This window comes from Gastrolobium bilobum, unplaced genomic scaffold (assembly GCF_033153095.1).
Source record: "Gastrolobium bilobum isolate Gb01-03AN ecotype WA unplaced genomic scaffold, APGP_CSIRO_Gbil_v1 utg2160, whole genome shotgun sequence".
NCBI lineage: Eukaryota > Viridiplantae > Streptophyta > Magnoliopsida > Fabales > Fabaceae > Gastrolobium > Gastrolobium bilobum.
In genome coordinates, this window is record NW_026900008.1 from 57,717 (window position 1) to 73,192 (window position 15,476).

Consider the following 15,476-nt stretch of genomic DNA (forward strand, 5'->3'; position numbering starts at 1 on the left):
GGGAGATTTGCATGAAACAGTAAGGCACGTGATACATTAAGGATGTGTCTATGCCTCCTTTCGACTCTCCCATTCTGTTCAGGCGTATAAACACAAGTTGTTTGTTGCAAAATACCTTTTTCATGCAAGAGTTTCACCATGTTATTAGATTTGAACTCAGTACCATTATCAGACCTTATTATTTTTACAGTTTTACCAAATTGGTTCAGAACCATAGCAAGAAATTTGCACATCCGATCATAAGTTTCACTTTTATCGGCCAACATAAAAACCCATACATGCCTACTATAGTCATCCACCACAGTTAAGAAATAACGTGCACCAGAAGAAGAAGAATTTTGATAAGGACTCCAAGTGTCACAATGGATTAAATCAAAACATTCTTTGCTGCGAGAAAAACTTATAGGAAACATTGATCTAGTTTTCTTGGCACGATGACAAACTTCACATGCCTTACCTACTACTTTATTTTGCAAAGCTTTAAATTCTGGAACCAGAGATAAGATATCATAGGATGCATGGCCTAGCCTATTGTGCCACAAGTCAATTGACTCTCCTGCTTGAACTGCCGAAGCTAAAGCACATGAAGGCTGAAACACATAGACTCCTTCATGAAGTTCACCCAAACCAATCTCTCTCTTCAGCACTTGGTCCTGCAAAATGCACTTTTTATCAATAAATGTAACGCTATTGCTCTTGGAGTGAAGCAATTGGGAAACAGAGATGAGATTGCAGCGTAAGTTAGGCACATATAAAACATTTGACAAGCTGAAGTTTGTATTAAACACCATCGAGCCTTGTTTTGAAGCATAAGTAATAGAACCATTTGGTAGAGTCACAGATAGAGGGGGAATAGGTGTAATGTCAGCTAATAAAGCCAAAGTGCCTGTCATATGACGTGAGGCCCCACTATCAATGAGCCATTGAGAATGAATACGCTTACCAGATAATTTTTCATGTGACTGAGGCTGGTCTACCAATGTTAACAGTTTGTTCACAATTTCTGGGGTCAAAACGGAGTGTGCAGCAACTTGAGAAGAGGCAGAATGGGAGACGTCTGGAGGAAGAGAGTTAGCATCAACTGGGTGTGAGGTATCCATTGCAAACGTCACATGAGCATGCGTATAACGTCCTGTCGAACGTCCTCCCCTTCCTCGTCCGCGACCAGCACTCCTGTTTGGTGGAAAACCATGAACGTTCCAGCATTTGAAAAAGTCGTGATTGGTCCTGCCACAATGAGGGCAAGGTATTCTGTCTTGTGGTTTGTTAGGAACCATCCGCTGCTGCATGGACGTGTCTGACTGCTTCATGGAATCGGTTTGGGCTGAGTATCCCACTACCTGACTCCTCTCATCTTGAACGCGAGAAATACTACGATGGGTCTCCTCTTGAGTGACAATTGCGTACACTTTGTTGACACTAGGAAGAGGAGAAGTGTTGAGGATATGGGATCTCAGATTGCCAAATGTAGATTCATCTAGCCCCATCAAAAATTGATAAACGCGATCATGCTCTTGCTCCTCCTCGATTGCTTTGGCAATGGCACACTTATCACCACAATCGCAAGACTTGCGAGTTTTGCTGCCTTCCAGATCGTCCCATACAGCCTTGAGTTTGGTGTAATAATCACCAACGTTATCTCCGTGTTGCTTGATATTGGCTAAACTGGATTTCAGTTGATACTGTCTTGGAAAGTTTTGCACTGCATACCTTTCCTCTAGGTCATTCCATAAGTCCTTGACGTCATCAAAGCACTTGATGAATGGTTGAAGTTTTGCATCAATGGTGTTGTGAATCCAACCATTGAGCATCGAATTGCACATCTCCCAGGCGCGCCACTCTTCGGCATCATCCTCTCCTGGTTTCTTGACTGAACCGGTCACAAAACCCAATTTGTTTTTCGCCTTCAATGCGTTTTTCATGAGCTTGGCCCAGTTGTCATAGTTGGCCTCACCACGCAACATGACAGTCGTTAACAAGAGACCTGGACTGTCGGATCCAACCAAGTAAAATGGCGAACTAGGATCAGTTGTTTTGGACTTGCTGCCACCACCTGGTGCCATGTTAAATGAACCAGCTTTCGCACTTAAAGGGAATGCGGAAACGTGTATACTAGGATTGCTCTGATACCAAGATAAACTTGATATTTCAACTGTGTGTTTATCTCATTCATTGGTAGCCTTCAAATAGGCGAACATACAATAAATGGTTAGCACAAGATCAGTGATTTGCTAACAGCTAACAACGTAACAGACTAAAACAAATAAATACTCTATCTAAACAGTCCTACGGTTACAAAGAATTCAAACAATATACGTTACAAAGAATTCAAACCTACGGTTACAAAGAATTCAAACAATATATGTTACAAAGAATTCAAACAATATACTGTTACATATAATCTCCAACAAAGGAGAAGGAGAAGAGTAGATAATTTGGCAACCAGATGATAAGTCACAAGAGTCATTAGATGCAGTGTTACACTCATTTCATGGTGATAAAAATCCAAGAGCCCTTCATTTTTTGATTCCCTTAATAGAGGAGAAAGTCTCTATGTTAATTGATTCAGGTGACTCTCATAACTTCATCCGTGGAGAGTTGGTAGATAAATATCATCTTATGGTGTCTAAAACTCCAAAATTAGATTGTACCTAGGCAATAAAGATTTCTTGAATTGTGATAGGAAATGTGTGAACATGGAACTTAATATCCAAGGCCATAATTTTGTTGTGGATTTATTGGTGATTGATTTAGCTGATTTAGGGATAATAGTTGGTATTGCTTGGCTAAGTAAATTGGCAGAGTTTTACATGAATATGCTTCTTTATCCATAGAATTTGAATGGAATTTACAAGAAGGTACTGTTACATGGTGTCAATAATGAGGCATTGGAACCTAGCTTGCATGCTTTGATCTCATCTCTTGAGAAAATTGTAGCTTCAGTTTCTGCTCCAGAGATAGAAGCTCTTAAAATTAGCTTCCCTTACGAATTGTGGAAGTCCTTCAATTGTTTCAATCATTTTTTCAGGTTCCATAGGGCTTACCTCCTTCACGTAGCTATGATCATTCTATCCATTTAATAGAGAGCTTGCAACCAATTAATATGCAGCCTTATAGATATGCCCATCATCAGAAAATGGAGATTGAGAAGCAAGTCACTGATCTCCTAGTTGCAGGATTAATATTCAAGGAGAGTCGTAGCCCCTTTTCTTCTCCTATGCTCATTGTCAAAAAGTAGGATGGCTCGTGGAGAATGTGTATCAATTACCGCCAACTGAAAAATATAATTGTGAACGATAAGTTGTTAGGAATGTAGCTTCCATACTCAAGAGGGGGGTGAATTGAGTATTATAAAAATTTCGCAAAAGCCCCCTTCTAGTTTCTAAATAATTATTTAAAGCAAACTTTGATATATGGAAAGCTAATCAATACATTCAGACAATCCATAACATATAATATATCACAATTATAGAGCTTATGCTAGCACATACAAGATATCAAAGAAGCAATTAAAGTGCTAGAAATAAAGAGTTTAGATTTTAGAGAATTGCTAACACAATATATCCTGGTTCGGTCACCACCACTTGTGACCTACGTCCAGACTGAAGCCGCTCGATCAACTCTTTCACTAATGGTCAAGCTTCTCGGGTGCTTGACAAACCTTTACAATCTTCCAAGACTTCGGGTTCTTAGATACCTTTCAATCTCCAAGTTTACGGGTACTTGGTAACCTTACAATTCACTCCAAATTTACTTAGGTATTTGGCCACCTCTTAAACAATGGGTCTCACAACCCTTTCAACTCAAGATACAACGAGAAAATATTTCGAAATGAATATACACTCTCAAAGTGTGGATATACAACTTGAAGCACTATAGGTATATGGATTTTCAAGGTATGAGCTCAAATATATTTGATCTTTGAAAGATATGAAAGAATATGCAAGTGATAGTGTAGAAGCTCTCAAAGTATGCTTAATGTGTGTAGAGATAATGCTCTAATGTTTTTGAGTCATTGTGAATGCATATATAGTGTTTCCAAAAACTAGCCGTTTATAGCAGTTTGAAAACTAGCCGTTTATAGCCGTTGGAAAACTAGCCGTTTATAGCCGTTGGAAAACTAGCTGTTTATAGCCATTGGGATCTCATTTAAAAAACTAGCTATTTTATAGCCATTTATAGCCGTTGAGATCTCATTTGAAAAATTAGCCATTTTATAGCCGTTGAGATCTGTCGCAGTGGTAAATGATTCCCAACTTGACAGCAAAAATACTATTTTTTATTTTGGCTATAATTTGAGTTATACTTGTCGGATTGATATGATCTTGGTTTTGTTGGAAAGATAAAAGATAAATCTACAACTTTTATGAAGAACACAAGATCTAAATCCAACATCTTAGATACGAAAAAGTGTATGGAAGACAGCAGCAAAATTAAACAATAAATTTTAAGTTCATATGTGTTTTAGCTTGCTTCCAACTACTTTTTATGAAAGATCTTGACTTGATAAATATGTTTTGAAGTTATAAAATATGTCAAATATCTTTTCTATGGATTTGAAAAACTTGTTTGCAAAACATCTTGATTATGCAATTTGAAAAACATGTTTACTTTGAGAAAAACTTTAAGCTCATGTAATGCAATCTATCATATACCCTCACATATATTCTAAGTCCTAAAGATATATTCCAAAAATAATTTTAGACTTAGCTTTATGTCTTGTGTCTTGGATCTTTTCTTGAGATTGATGCTTTGACTTGTTGGATATGACAATGCTTGACACTTTGTTGGTTTTGATCATTTTTCATCATGGTTATGATATTGTGCTTCTCTGAGATGTTGTCCATGGTTAGTTGTCTTTAATCTTGGTGTTGCACTTGATCCAATGATCTTGCCACTTTGATATGACATCACTCTTCTTGTGTGGCTACATCATACATCTTCAATATCCACATATGGTTGATGATTTTCGCTATTGATCAATGCACTTCTCTTTTTGTTGTTACCACTTTGATATCATCAAAAATACCTTGTATCTACATAAGTTTCCTATACCAACAATTGATGAGCTCCTTGATGAATTGAAGTTATCAAGGGTGTTTACCGAGCTGGATCTTTAAAGTGGTTACCATCAAATTCGAGTAGTTCCTCAAGATACTTGTAAGACAACATTCAGTATGCATGAAGGACATTAAGAGTTCATGGTCATGCCATTTGCCTTGACAAATGTTCCTTCAACATTCTAAGCAACAATAAATAGGATGTTGAGAGTCTATCTTCGTATGTTCATCATCATTTTCTTTGATGATATTCTTGTGTATATGTATCTATTGAGGAACATGTGAATCATCTGAAGATTTATTGGAATGTTTGAAACAAAATCAGTTTTGTGTGAAGCTAATTAAATGTGCATTTGCTATTGATGAAATAGAATATTTAGGCCATTTGGTTTCGGGTGAAGGGGTTAAAGTTGATCCTAAGAAAATATCAACAATGACCATATGGCCTACACCTAGTTCTGTTAAGCAATTGAGGGGATTTCTCAGATTAATCGGGCATTATAGATGCTTTGCTCGTAATTATGCATCCATTGTTTCACCTTTTTCGGATTTATTGAAAGAAAATGCCTTTTCTTGGTCTTCAGTAGCAGAAGAAGCATTTGTGAAATTGAAGGATGCTATATCTTATACCCTTATTCTTAGATTACCAAATTTTTCTTAGCCTTTTGTCATTAAAGCTAATGCCTCCAATTCAGGAATGGGAGTTGTTTTTTTTCAAGGAGGCCTACCTACATCTTACTTCAGTAAGAAAGTAGGCACAAAAATGAAACTAGCTTCGACATATGTTAGAGAATTATATGCTCTTATAGAAGATGTTAAGCGATGGAGACATTATCTCATAAGATCACAGTTTGTGGCTAGAACTGACCATCGAAGTCTCAAAGAGCTATTAACTCAAACGATTTCCACACTTGAACAGAAAAAAATATCTTTGTAAGTTAGTGGGGTATGATTTCTTTATTGAATATAAATTAGGCACTAGTAATGTCATAGATGATGCATTATCAAGGAGTTATGAAGAAGAATCAGCAAAAGCTGTCTTGTTGAGCCTACATATAGCCTGGTTGACCAATTGAGATAGAAAACTCGACAAATCCATACTTGGTTCAGATTCATCAAGACTTGTGTGAAGGTAAGGGTATGCAACAAGCAATATCTGTTAAGGATGGTATTCTTTTTCATAAAGTTCGATATTTGTTGAATCCTAAATCAATATTGTGTCAAGGCCTTATTGCGGAAGCCCATTCATCACATGTGGGTGGCTATGTTGGAGTTATAAAGACTTTATTGCATTTGTCAGCTTCCTTCTTTTGGAAGCAAATGCGTAGGGATGTCAATACTTTGTTAAAAGCTGCCATATATGTCAGTGTGTTGAGACAACAACATCACCACCCTTGAGTTTGTTACATCAACTTTCAATTCTAGAAGGTGTCTTTGAGGACCTTACACTTGATTTTATCACTGATTTGCCTTTGTTAAATGTATTCTCATTGATTTTAGTAGTTATAGATCGTTTAACCAAGATTGCTCACTTTGGAGCAATTACTCACTTGCATCTGTAGCACGATTATTTTGTGTAATGGTGGTTAAACTTCATGGGTTCCCAAGGTCTTTAGTTTTGAATCGCGACAATGTTTTTGTCAGTAAATTTTGGGATGCTTTTTTTTGATTTAGTGGAGCTACTTTGAGGACAAGTATTGCATATCATCCTCAATTAGATGGACAAATAGAGGTAACCAATAAGTACTTGGAACAATACCTTAGAGCCTTTTGTTCCGATCAGAATAAAAAATGGTCAATGTATTTGAATTGGGCTGAACTTCACTATAATACACTTTGAGGACTTTTTTTCTAACTGTTGTACCTAGTTCACTATGCCCTGTAGCAAACTCCTTATTGGGTGCCATGTGTCCTGCTTTTACTCGTAGCAGAATGACATTTTGACCACCTAGTTGGTTACTACTAGTAGTGAACTAGGTGGTCACCAGAAATGTGCCACATCAGCAGGCAAGTTTGTTACTCGCTGTAGCGAACTTCTACGCGTGGCATATTGGGAATTTTTACTGTTCGCATGAAAATCAGAAAATAATTCTTGAAACAGTCGCATTATGGGCACTGTTCCAGACGGGCAACCAATGTCGTCCAACATTACTGGAACATAAATGAACCTAGACAACATAAGACCAAAGACGGGGGCCTGTGTAGCTTGACTTGAGAATGTGGTCGAGCCCCTAAATGCGGTGACCAACAAGATTAATAAATCAACATGCTCCCTCCACCTTAGACACTCGGGCTACCATGTATGGAAGCAAAGGAGGATGTCCGAGGTAAGAATTCAACACAACAAGATTGTTAAAGCCATAAGCCACATATTAAAGGCTAAAAAGTCTTGGACTAAGAACATAGCCGACCTACTGATACCAATATAAATTATAGTGAATGTGATCAGAATCAGTGCATAGCAACCCATATATACTTATCAAATAGAACTAAAGAACCGACATAATATACACCCCAACAGCCCAGACAACCCGACTATCGGGTTGGGGGTAACTGTTATGGACCTAACAAAAACCCACATTTAAGAAGGGCTAATGGCTAAGAGAGAAATTAAGGAAAGATTCCTTAATTACAGAAATCCTAGTGCGACAGCTGTGAATCATGAATTGGACCCCGATATTCCTAAGAGGCCCAAAAATCTACTCATTGCAGGTAACCCGTTTATAATTAATGGGTTAAGCCAACCAGGTAACACATTCTAAACTCTCTTAGATGTCACTGAGCATATACCCCACGCCTTGGCTATGCAGTCTACTATAGTGCAAAGTGAGTCGTTGATCTCTAAGGTATCTCTCCCATAAATGCCTGAGTGATGACATTCAGATCCAAGATCAATTCACAAACCACTAATTGGACATCTCTGTCACCAAAATAGAACATAGGTTTACCGTATTACAACGGTTAATAATTAACAAGAATGTGAATTTGACATTTAGAGAATAATAATTTGATATAATATTTAATAAAGTAAAATCACTTTATACCAATATAAATTTTACCTTTAATCTATTTAGTAGGGTGACTTTGATGTATCTAACTACTCAAATTTATTAGTATTATTTAAAGACTTCTTGTTAGGGTAGTATAATTAATGGTTTTGGAATTTGGGGAAAAAATACAAAGAATTTCGAAAAGATTCATCTTACAAAAGTGAAATAAAATCCTCACATTCTATTTTTTCTTCAGATCCTAAAATGATATCGAGAAGCGTGTATATATATATATGATTTATTATTTGTACTGTCACTGTATATAATTTTTCATATTGTCAGTTAAAAATAATATCGTTTTGGGTGAGATAAAAGAAGTTCGCATTCACAATTAATTGTAGAAAATGAAAATATTATATTTATTTCTACCTTTGTATGGTTATGATTCTCGATATTTAATATTTTCCAAAATTAATTGTAGAAAATAGAAATATTATATTAATTTCCACCTTTATATGGTTATAATTTCTCATATTTAATGTTTTCAAACTATAAGACTGCACCAATGCTTAGGTTCAGTCATTGTATATCCGAAAAATCTCTCTCTCTCTATATATATATATATATATATACGGGGCAGGATATACTTACCACCAAAAAAGTTTACAACTTTTACAACCAACATAATCACCGTTGATTTCCGTCAATTTAACGGTTATAATTTATTAGAAATTAATAATTATTAATAAATATGACCCATTAATTTTCAATAAATTATAACCTTAGATTGACGGAAATCAACAGTTATTAGATTGGTTATAAAGGTTGTAAACTTTTTTGGTGGTAAGTATATACACACACACACACACACACACACATATATATATATATATATATATATATATAAATACATATATATATAGGGTTCATTTTTTCTGCATTTACTGCAGATAAGTTATCTGCAGTAAGTCAAATACGACGTCGTTTTGGGCGGAAATCATGGTATTTTTATACTTTTAATTTATTTCAGGATTATTATAATCTTTATAATTATAATTTTTTAATATTTCAATCCCAAAACGACGTCGTTTTGGGAGTAAATGCAAAAAATTTATCTGCAGAAATATTTTTCTAATATATATATAGGGAAAAACATATATCCTTTTAAAGGATATAAGTTTATATCTTTTTAGATCCTAACCGTTGATTTCCGTCCATCAACGGTTATAATTTATTGGGCCAAACTTAATGGGCCAAATTTATTATTAATTAATTAATAATTTTAATCCAATAAATTATAACCGTTGATGGACAGAAATCAATGGTTAGGATCTAAAAGAATATAAGTTTATATCCTTAAAAAGGATAGATGTTATTCATATATATATATATATATATATATATATATATATATATATAAGTTAAATACACCATTTAATAACTTCGTACAGATTGTAATTTTTGTAACCAGTTATTTTGATTGTTTGTGTGAAATAAGATATACGTTCGCATTTTGCTTTCAATCATATCATAGTAGATGTTCTACTATTGCTTACGATTTTATTTTTTATTATTTTTATTTTATGATATAACATCAAATAATACCACAATTTTTACCATGAATCCCCATTATGTAGGTTCTGTGCAATGCGATGAAAAGGGTTGGAACTGATGATGGATTAACTCGTGTGATTGTGACCAGGGCTGAGGAGGACCTGAAGGACATTAAAGAGCTATATTACAAGAGAAACAATGTTCACCTTGAGGATGCAGTGTCCAAGGAAATCTCAAGAGACTACAAGAAGTTCCTCCTCACTCTGTTGGGGAAAGAAGGCTAATGTAATTGTTCTAATTAAGGACACGTCTCAATGGTTTTCTGTTAGTCGTATTCGTGTCTCTGAATCTGTCACCTCATTTAGTTTCTCTTGTTGAGTCTGTTTTTTAGTCCTATCTTTGTTTTGTGTAACACCCTGAAGTTCTATGTTAGCTAATAATGTAAGTTAGTTTAACAAATTTTGCATTTTAGACTGGCCCTCCCTCATGCATTAAAGACTTCTTGTTATAATATATAAAGGGGTATAAAGGGGAAGGATCCGTTTACAAACATAGTTTATAAAAGTTTGTAAATATAATTTTTCCCATATACAAATGTGTTTTCATAAATTTAAGAGTAAATTTTGAAATCTCGCTTTTGGTTCGCCTCTTACAAGAGTTGTAAGTGGATGCCTTGTGATTCTCGTTACCTCTTTTCTGTGACAATGACTCTTCTAGGCAGTGTTTCACATTGTAGCTAATCTTATCTTCTTGATAATAGGAGTATTGCTGAGATATTGGAATCGTTTTCTAGTTTCTCTCTATACGTAATTGCAGAATGATTTTAGGATATGTGATTAATCGTCTTTCCTTTATCTTTTCAGTTCTTTTATATAGGGATTTCCCAACCCTACTACTGTATAAATATTGTACAAATGCATCAATCATAATCATTCCATTCAAGACAATTCATCTCTTTACAGTTATACCTTAAGAATCAGAGAAAATAAACGATGCATTTAACTCTAAAAAATATAAAACACACACAAAATTGTCACACCATGATAACTAAGGATATTGACTAAGATTCAGAAGAAATATCAGAACAGTTTTATTTGATTATACTTTTTTTTATTCTCATGTGACAATAATCATACAAGAGTGATGCATCATGCAGAGAAAAAGATCAGCAACAAACTACATAAATTTGGGTGGAAACACAATACAGGGGATAGAAATTAAAATCTCAAATTCGGGATTGTTCTCAATTCAATTTCTTCAATTAGTTTCCTCTAGCAATCAAGTTTAGCAAGAAATCCTTGTAGTTCCCTTTAGCTGTCTCTTCAATTTTCTGGGGTAAAGAAACTCCATATAGGTTATGGTACTCAGCCTTTATCTCCTTCATATCAATGTCAGCTCGAGTAACAACCACACGAGTAAGTGCTTTCTTAGTGTTCTTATGCACATCAATTCTCAATGCTGCATCCAAAACCTAGGGACCGAAAAAAATGCAATTTAAAAGAAAGAAAAGCAGAAGCAAACACTTTTAGAGGTTGGATTCTAAACTTGTAACTTCATCTTACCTTACTAAAATATATTTGCGGGGTACAAAGGCATTGCACAGTCTCTTTAAATCTTAAGTCATCAAGATCCTAGCCAAAGATAATGAAGTTTTAATCAGAGAGAAAATACCATATCCGAAGTTAAAGCAAAACAGAACCTCAAAACTTAAGGTAGCACAAAAATAATAAGAGGATTATGATAGAACTTGTAATGGTGCTTTAGTAGTGTCTAATACCTCGTCAAGGTTATTGCCAGATATCTCTTTATAGTGCTTGTAAATTGCTTGGAGATGTGGCTTGCTTCTTGTTGCCAATATCCTTATTACTTCATCATCCTCAATAATAGGCTTCTTATGAGCATTCTTCACCGCATTGGAAAGAGTTTTGGCCTCTGATTTTGCAGTGTCGTCTTTAAGCTTTGATCCTTCATATCTATAGACACTCACAAGTGCAACCAAGAGCTGTTTCCAAAAGAAATAGGTGTTGACTTAGATAATGTTATATTTCAAATGGTGTTGAGATATATAGTCCCACGTTAGTTGTATGAGCCAACTAATGTGGAGTTTATAATGTTGAGATATATAGTCCCACATTTGTTGTATGAGCAACCAATGTGAAGTTTATAAGGCTTTGGGCACTCTCACCCTTTCTAAGGTTCTTTAGATGGTATTAGAGCCTCGTGTCTCGGGTTCGATCCTCGTCGCTTCCCACTTTCTCTAGTGGAATTTCTTTAGCACAGGTAGGCTGGGCCTGTTGCATCATCCACTATTCAAGCTCAATAGGCTCTTGTGTGAGGGAGTGTGTTGAGATATATAGTCCCACATTGGTTGTATGAGCAACTATGTGGCCTTTGTAAGGCCTTAGGCACTCCCACCCTATAAGCTTTTGAGGTGGTGTATCTCAAAATTCTTTACAAATGGCATATACAACAAAGACATTAAGATCAATGAGGTGGTGCATTTTCCTACACTCGAATATGTGACTTTCCATATTTGTGTAATCATGGAGTTTCAGGATTAGTAACTGCAGAAATATATTTCTGTTTATTTATTTTATCAAATACATCTTGCATCTCATTTCTAAGTTTGTACATTGTCTACAAACAATAACTCAATTGCTTTACATAAAGCATTTATACATTATAAGGAAAGGGCCCTACAAAGTAAAAGAACAATTTATGATTGTCAAAGTTTCAATATGATAGTCTTATGGGAACCAATATAATATGATGGTGCCAAGTGTAACTCACCTTTCGTTCGATGCCATGGATGTGAGAGGCAACATCTTCTTCAATGGAGTGGTCAAAGAGTGAATGGTAGGCCTTCCTAGCTCCCAAAAGTTCTTCTGAGGATCTTGTGCATGCTATCTCAATCAGCACTCCATATGAACTTGGACCCTTCTTTAGTGCCTCTTTTGCTAAACGGGCATCTCTTTCCCAAGGGTGCATGGTCCAAAGCACCACAGCATTCTGGTTAAATCACATAAGGGACTACAAATCAGATTTCTTTCATTTTATTAGTTGAATCTTATTTCTAATAAAGTCTTGTGATAATTGCAAGAACGTGTCTTTACATTTCGTCATTATTTTTTTTAAATAGAACTTAATAATAAAAAAGGAGAGTATTATTTCCTTGATTTCCTTCGTATAACTATAACCTACATTAATGAAAAATAATATAAATTCAATTAATTCTCGCTCATATTTTACCATATAATCAAATTAAAATATATCCCAAAAAGATAATTATTTAGACAATTGATAACAAATAATCTTTTCACTTTATTTCCGTCCATTCAGTCCATTCAACGGTTATCATTTATTTAAATAAATTAATAATTAATTAATTAATATAACTCAATAAATTATATAAAAATTAATGGCTGAAATAAATAAATATATATAAATATATTTGTCTTTTAACAGGAGAAAATAAATGCCTTCGAGACAAAAAGTGGCGCTTCCATTGATTTATAATAAAACAATAAACAAAAGAGAAAAAAACACGGAAGTGCACGAACCATTTATTTTCTGCTGAAGAAAATCATTACCCATATATATATATATATATATATATATATTATTTAATCCATATGTGGTCCTGAAAGCTAATCTTATAGTTTTCCTTTCGCAATCTGTCCCTTGTTCATCTTAGTCCTTGATAAGTCATTTTTTTTTTTTTAAAAAAAGGGCACATTGTTAATTATATAATTTAAGAAGGGGAGGAAAATGATAATTTTATTTTAAAACAAGGATAAAAGATAATAATTAAATTGACTGTATATAACATAAACTAACCAAAATTCAAAATATAAAATAAACCGAAGAAGAAAACAATGTACCTTAAAACGGACGAATTCATGCTTGAGAAGACGGACATAGTGATCATCCCACCTCTGAAAATGGCGTTCATGATCCTCACTGAAGAAATGTGGTGTCTTCTTCCTGAAAGATTCTCTCTCCAGAGGATCCCATTTTCCCAATATTGTTGTCAATGTTTTCTCATCCACCCCATGCCCTGAAATCATCAATTATTAACCATCACAATCATCAAGGACATGTATGTTAATAATATTGAAAAAAAGAGAGAGGTTAATATTGGTACAAGTTGAAAGGAGTGTCTTAAACTAAAGAGAGAACCTGAGAAAGCTTTGGTGACAGCTTCTAACTCTTGATTGAGTGCCATTCTGATTCTTCTTCTGTGTGAACTTTCAAGTTTTTGATAGTTTTAAGACAATGTAGCATAAGAGGGTGTGCTTTCATTTTATAGGACCCTGCAAGGCTACTTTCGTCATTTGAAATGTAATGAAAAAGGAATCAAAAGATATCTGCTCTGCTGTTACGACTTTTGAGCAATCAAGTATGAACACGTAAAATATATAATAGGGAAGTTACATAAATATATATCAAGGACTTGGAATGACTCTTATGTCCCTGACCTCATATCAGTTTGAACTTGAAAGTGCTTCTCTTCTAGCTAATTAAAAAACACTTCAAAATAGTAAATAACACATTTTTAACGGAAATTATACTTATATTGAGTTTATGTTAACTGCAAATTATATACATGCATGTTTCTAAAACAAAGCTTATATAATAAAATCTAACATATTGTATTATTTTAAAACTACAGAAAATGTTGCTATAACAATTCCTACAAATGAAGTTAAAAACTCAACTTAAATTGTGGTAGTTATAATATTAAGTTAACAGCAATATGTTTACGAAAAATTTATAACTTAAGTTACACCCAAACTTCTGTTATAAAGGAAGGCTATACTCAACAAATGATAAAAAAACGTTAAAAGGAAAAGGAGAGATAATTGATTAATTATTTTATCGTAAGTTAAAATATTAAAGTGTTGCAATTGCAGCCATGCCCCTCATTTCCGTGTATATACAACTAAGGCCGCGGGGTTGTTTCGAATTCTAAAATAACCACTTAAAAAGTTAATATCTATGTATAGTGCAAACATGGAATCAAAGAGAATGTCATGAAAGGGAACTACTAAAAAAACTTACTTTTAAAGCTTATTATATTCCTTTATCATGCCTTTTTCCTTTTATACATATTTGTTTTTTTTTCATTCTTATTAGAAAAAGACATTCATATTTTGTTAATGAGAAAAAAGTATTTATATTTGAGTAAATATCTTTTTTGGTCCTCAGAAAATTTTACGATGTCTGCTTTAGTCCCTAGCAAATAAAAAGACTATTTGTGGTCCTTAAGAAATTCAAAATGGACCCATTCTGTTGAAATCATGGTTCCTCATAAATTTAAAAAAGATCCACATTAATTCCTCAAAAGGACTAAAATGAGTCCATTTTAAATTTTTTAGGGATCATGAATAGCTTTTTTTTTTTTTGTTAGGGACTAAAGCAGGTATTGTAAAATTTGTTGAGAATCGAAAAAAATATTTACTCTATATTTTAAGACCAAATAATTAAGGTTGTGCCAGCTCAACGATCCATTTTCTTTACTTATGGATAAGGTTTGGTGTCACTTGTGGGTATCATGAATTTGTACTGTATTTTGTTGGAGCATAGCTGATGTGGAAAAAAAAAAAGGAAAAAGGAAAAAAATCGTTTACAACTTTTATGAGTGTTTTTTTAAGGGGTTTAGTGTTGTTTATATTGTAGAAAATAAATTTTTTTTTATGCAGACATAAAAATGTATGAGACTCATATTTTTTTTTCTTTCTCTCCTCTTCATATGGACTCCATATACTTTTATGTGTGCGTAGGAGATAAAATTATCTCCTATCATATGAGAAACATTAATCCTTTTTTTAATGAAAAATATTACTTTTATTTTATACGAAAGTAGTTCATT

General features: G+C 34.1%; 3 protein-coding genes across 4 annotated transcripts; 2 read left to right on the forward strand and 1 right to left on the reverse strand.

Annotated features, from left to right (window-relative positions):
• Positions 1–2,696: 2,696 nt before the first annotated feature.
• LOC133294841 (uncharacterized mitochondrial protein AtMg00860-like) lies at positions 2,697–5,721 on the forward strand. The gene is made up of 2 exons (XM_061493596.1): positions 2,697–2,775; positions 5,336–5,721. The coding sequence occupies exons 1-2, from the start codon at positions 2,697–2,699 to the stop codon at positions 5,719–5,721; spliced, it is 465 nt and encodes a 154-aa protein (XP_061349580.1).
• A 102-nt stretch (positions 5,722–5,823) lies between these two features.
• On the forward strand, positions 5,824–9,888 carry LOC133294842 (uncharacterized). The gene is made up of 3 exons (XM_061493598.1): positions 5,824–5,993; positions 6,735–6,792; positions 9,688–9,888. The coding sequence occupies exons 1-3, from the start codon at positions 5,824–5,826 to the stop codon at positions 9,886–9,888; spliced, it is 429 nt and encodes a 142-aa protein (XP_061349582.1).
• A 799-nt stretch (positions 9,889–10,687) lies between these two features.
• Positions 10,688–13,859, reverse strand: LOC133294836 (annexin D4). Of its 2 annotated transcripts, none has more exons than XM_061493591.1 (6): positions 13,784–13,859; positions 13,486–13,661; positions 12,395–12,613; positions 11,382–11,606; positions 11,167–11,235; positions 10,688–11,075 (listed from the first exon to the last, which is right to left on the reverse strand). In XM_061493591.1, the coding sequence occupies exons 1-6, from the start codon at positions 13,827–13,829 to the stop codon at positions 10,866–10,868; spliced, it is 945 nt and encodes a 314-aa protein (XP_061349575.1). In that variant the 5' UTR covers positions 13,830–13,859; the 3' UTR covers positions 10,688–10,865. The 2 variants fall into 2 exon arrangements, with proteins under 2 accessions (XP_061349575.1, XP_061349576.1); XM_061493592.1 differs by having other exon boundaries at positions 11,167–11,208; positions 11,352–11,606.
• Positions 13,860–15,476: the final 1,617 nt, after the last annotated feature.

Excerpts from the sequence above, each read along its gene's own strand:
- LOC133294841 (XM_061493596.1), top strand. The coding sequence starts at position 2,697 with ATGGAACTTAATATCCAAGGCCATAATTTTGTTGTGGATTTATTGGTG. Across the intron at positions 2,776-5,335 it reads TGATTTAGGGATAATAGTTG|GAACATGTGAATCATCTGAA; the intron begins GTATTGCTTGGC and ends GTATCTATTGAG.
- LOC133294842 (XM_061493598.1), top strand. The coding sequence starts at position 5,824 with ATGAAACTAGCTTCGACATATGTTAGAGAATTATATGCTCTTATAGAA. Across the intron at positions 5,994-6,734 it reads GAACAGAAAAAAATATCTTT|TGGAGCTACTTTGAGGACAA; the intron begins GTAAGTTAGTGG and ends TTTTTGATTTAG. Across the intron at positions 6,793-9,687 it reads AATTAGATGGACAAATAGAG|GTTCTGTGCAATGCGATGAA; the intron begins GTAACCAATAAG and ends CCCATTATGTAG.
- LOC133294836 (XM_061493592.1), bottom strand. The coding sequence starts at position 13,829 with ATGGCACTCAATCAAGAGTTAGAAGCTGTCACCAAAGCTTTCTCAG. Across the intron at positions 13,662-13,783 it reads TGTCACCAAAGCTTTCTCAG|GGCATGGGGTGGATGAGAAA; the intron begins GTTCTCTCTTTA and ends TGATGATTTCAG. Across the intron at positions 11,209-11,351 it reads CTACTAAAGCACCATTACAA|ACTGTGCAATGCCTTTGTAC; the intron begins GTTCTATCATAA and ends AGATTTAAAGAG.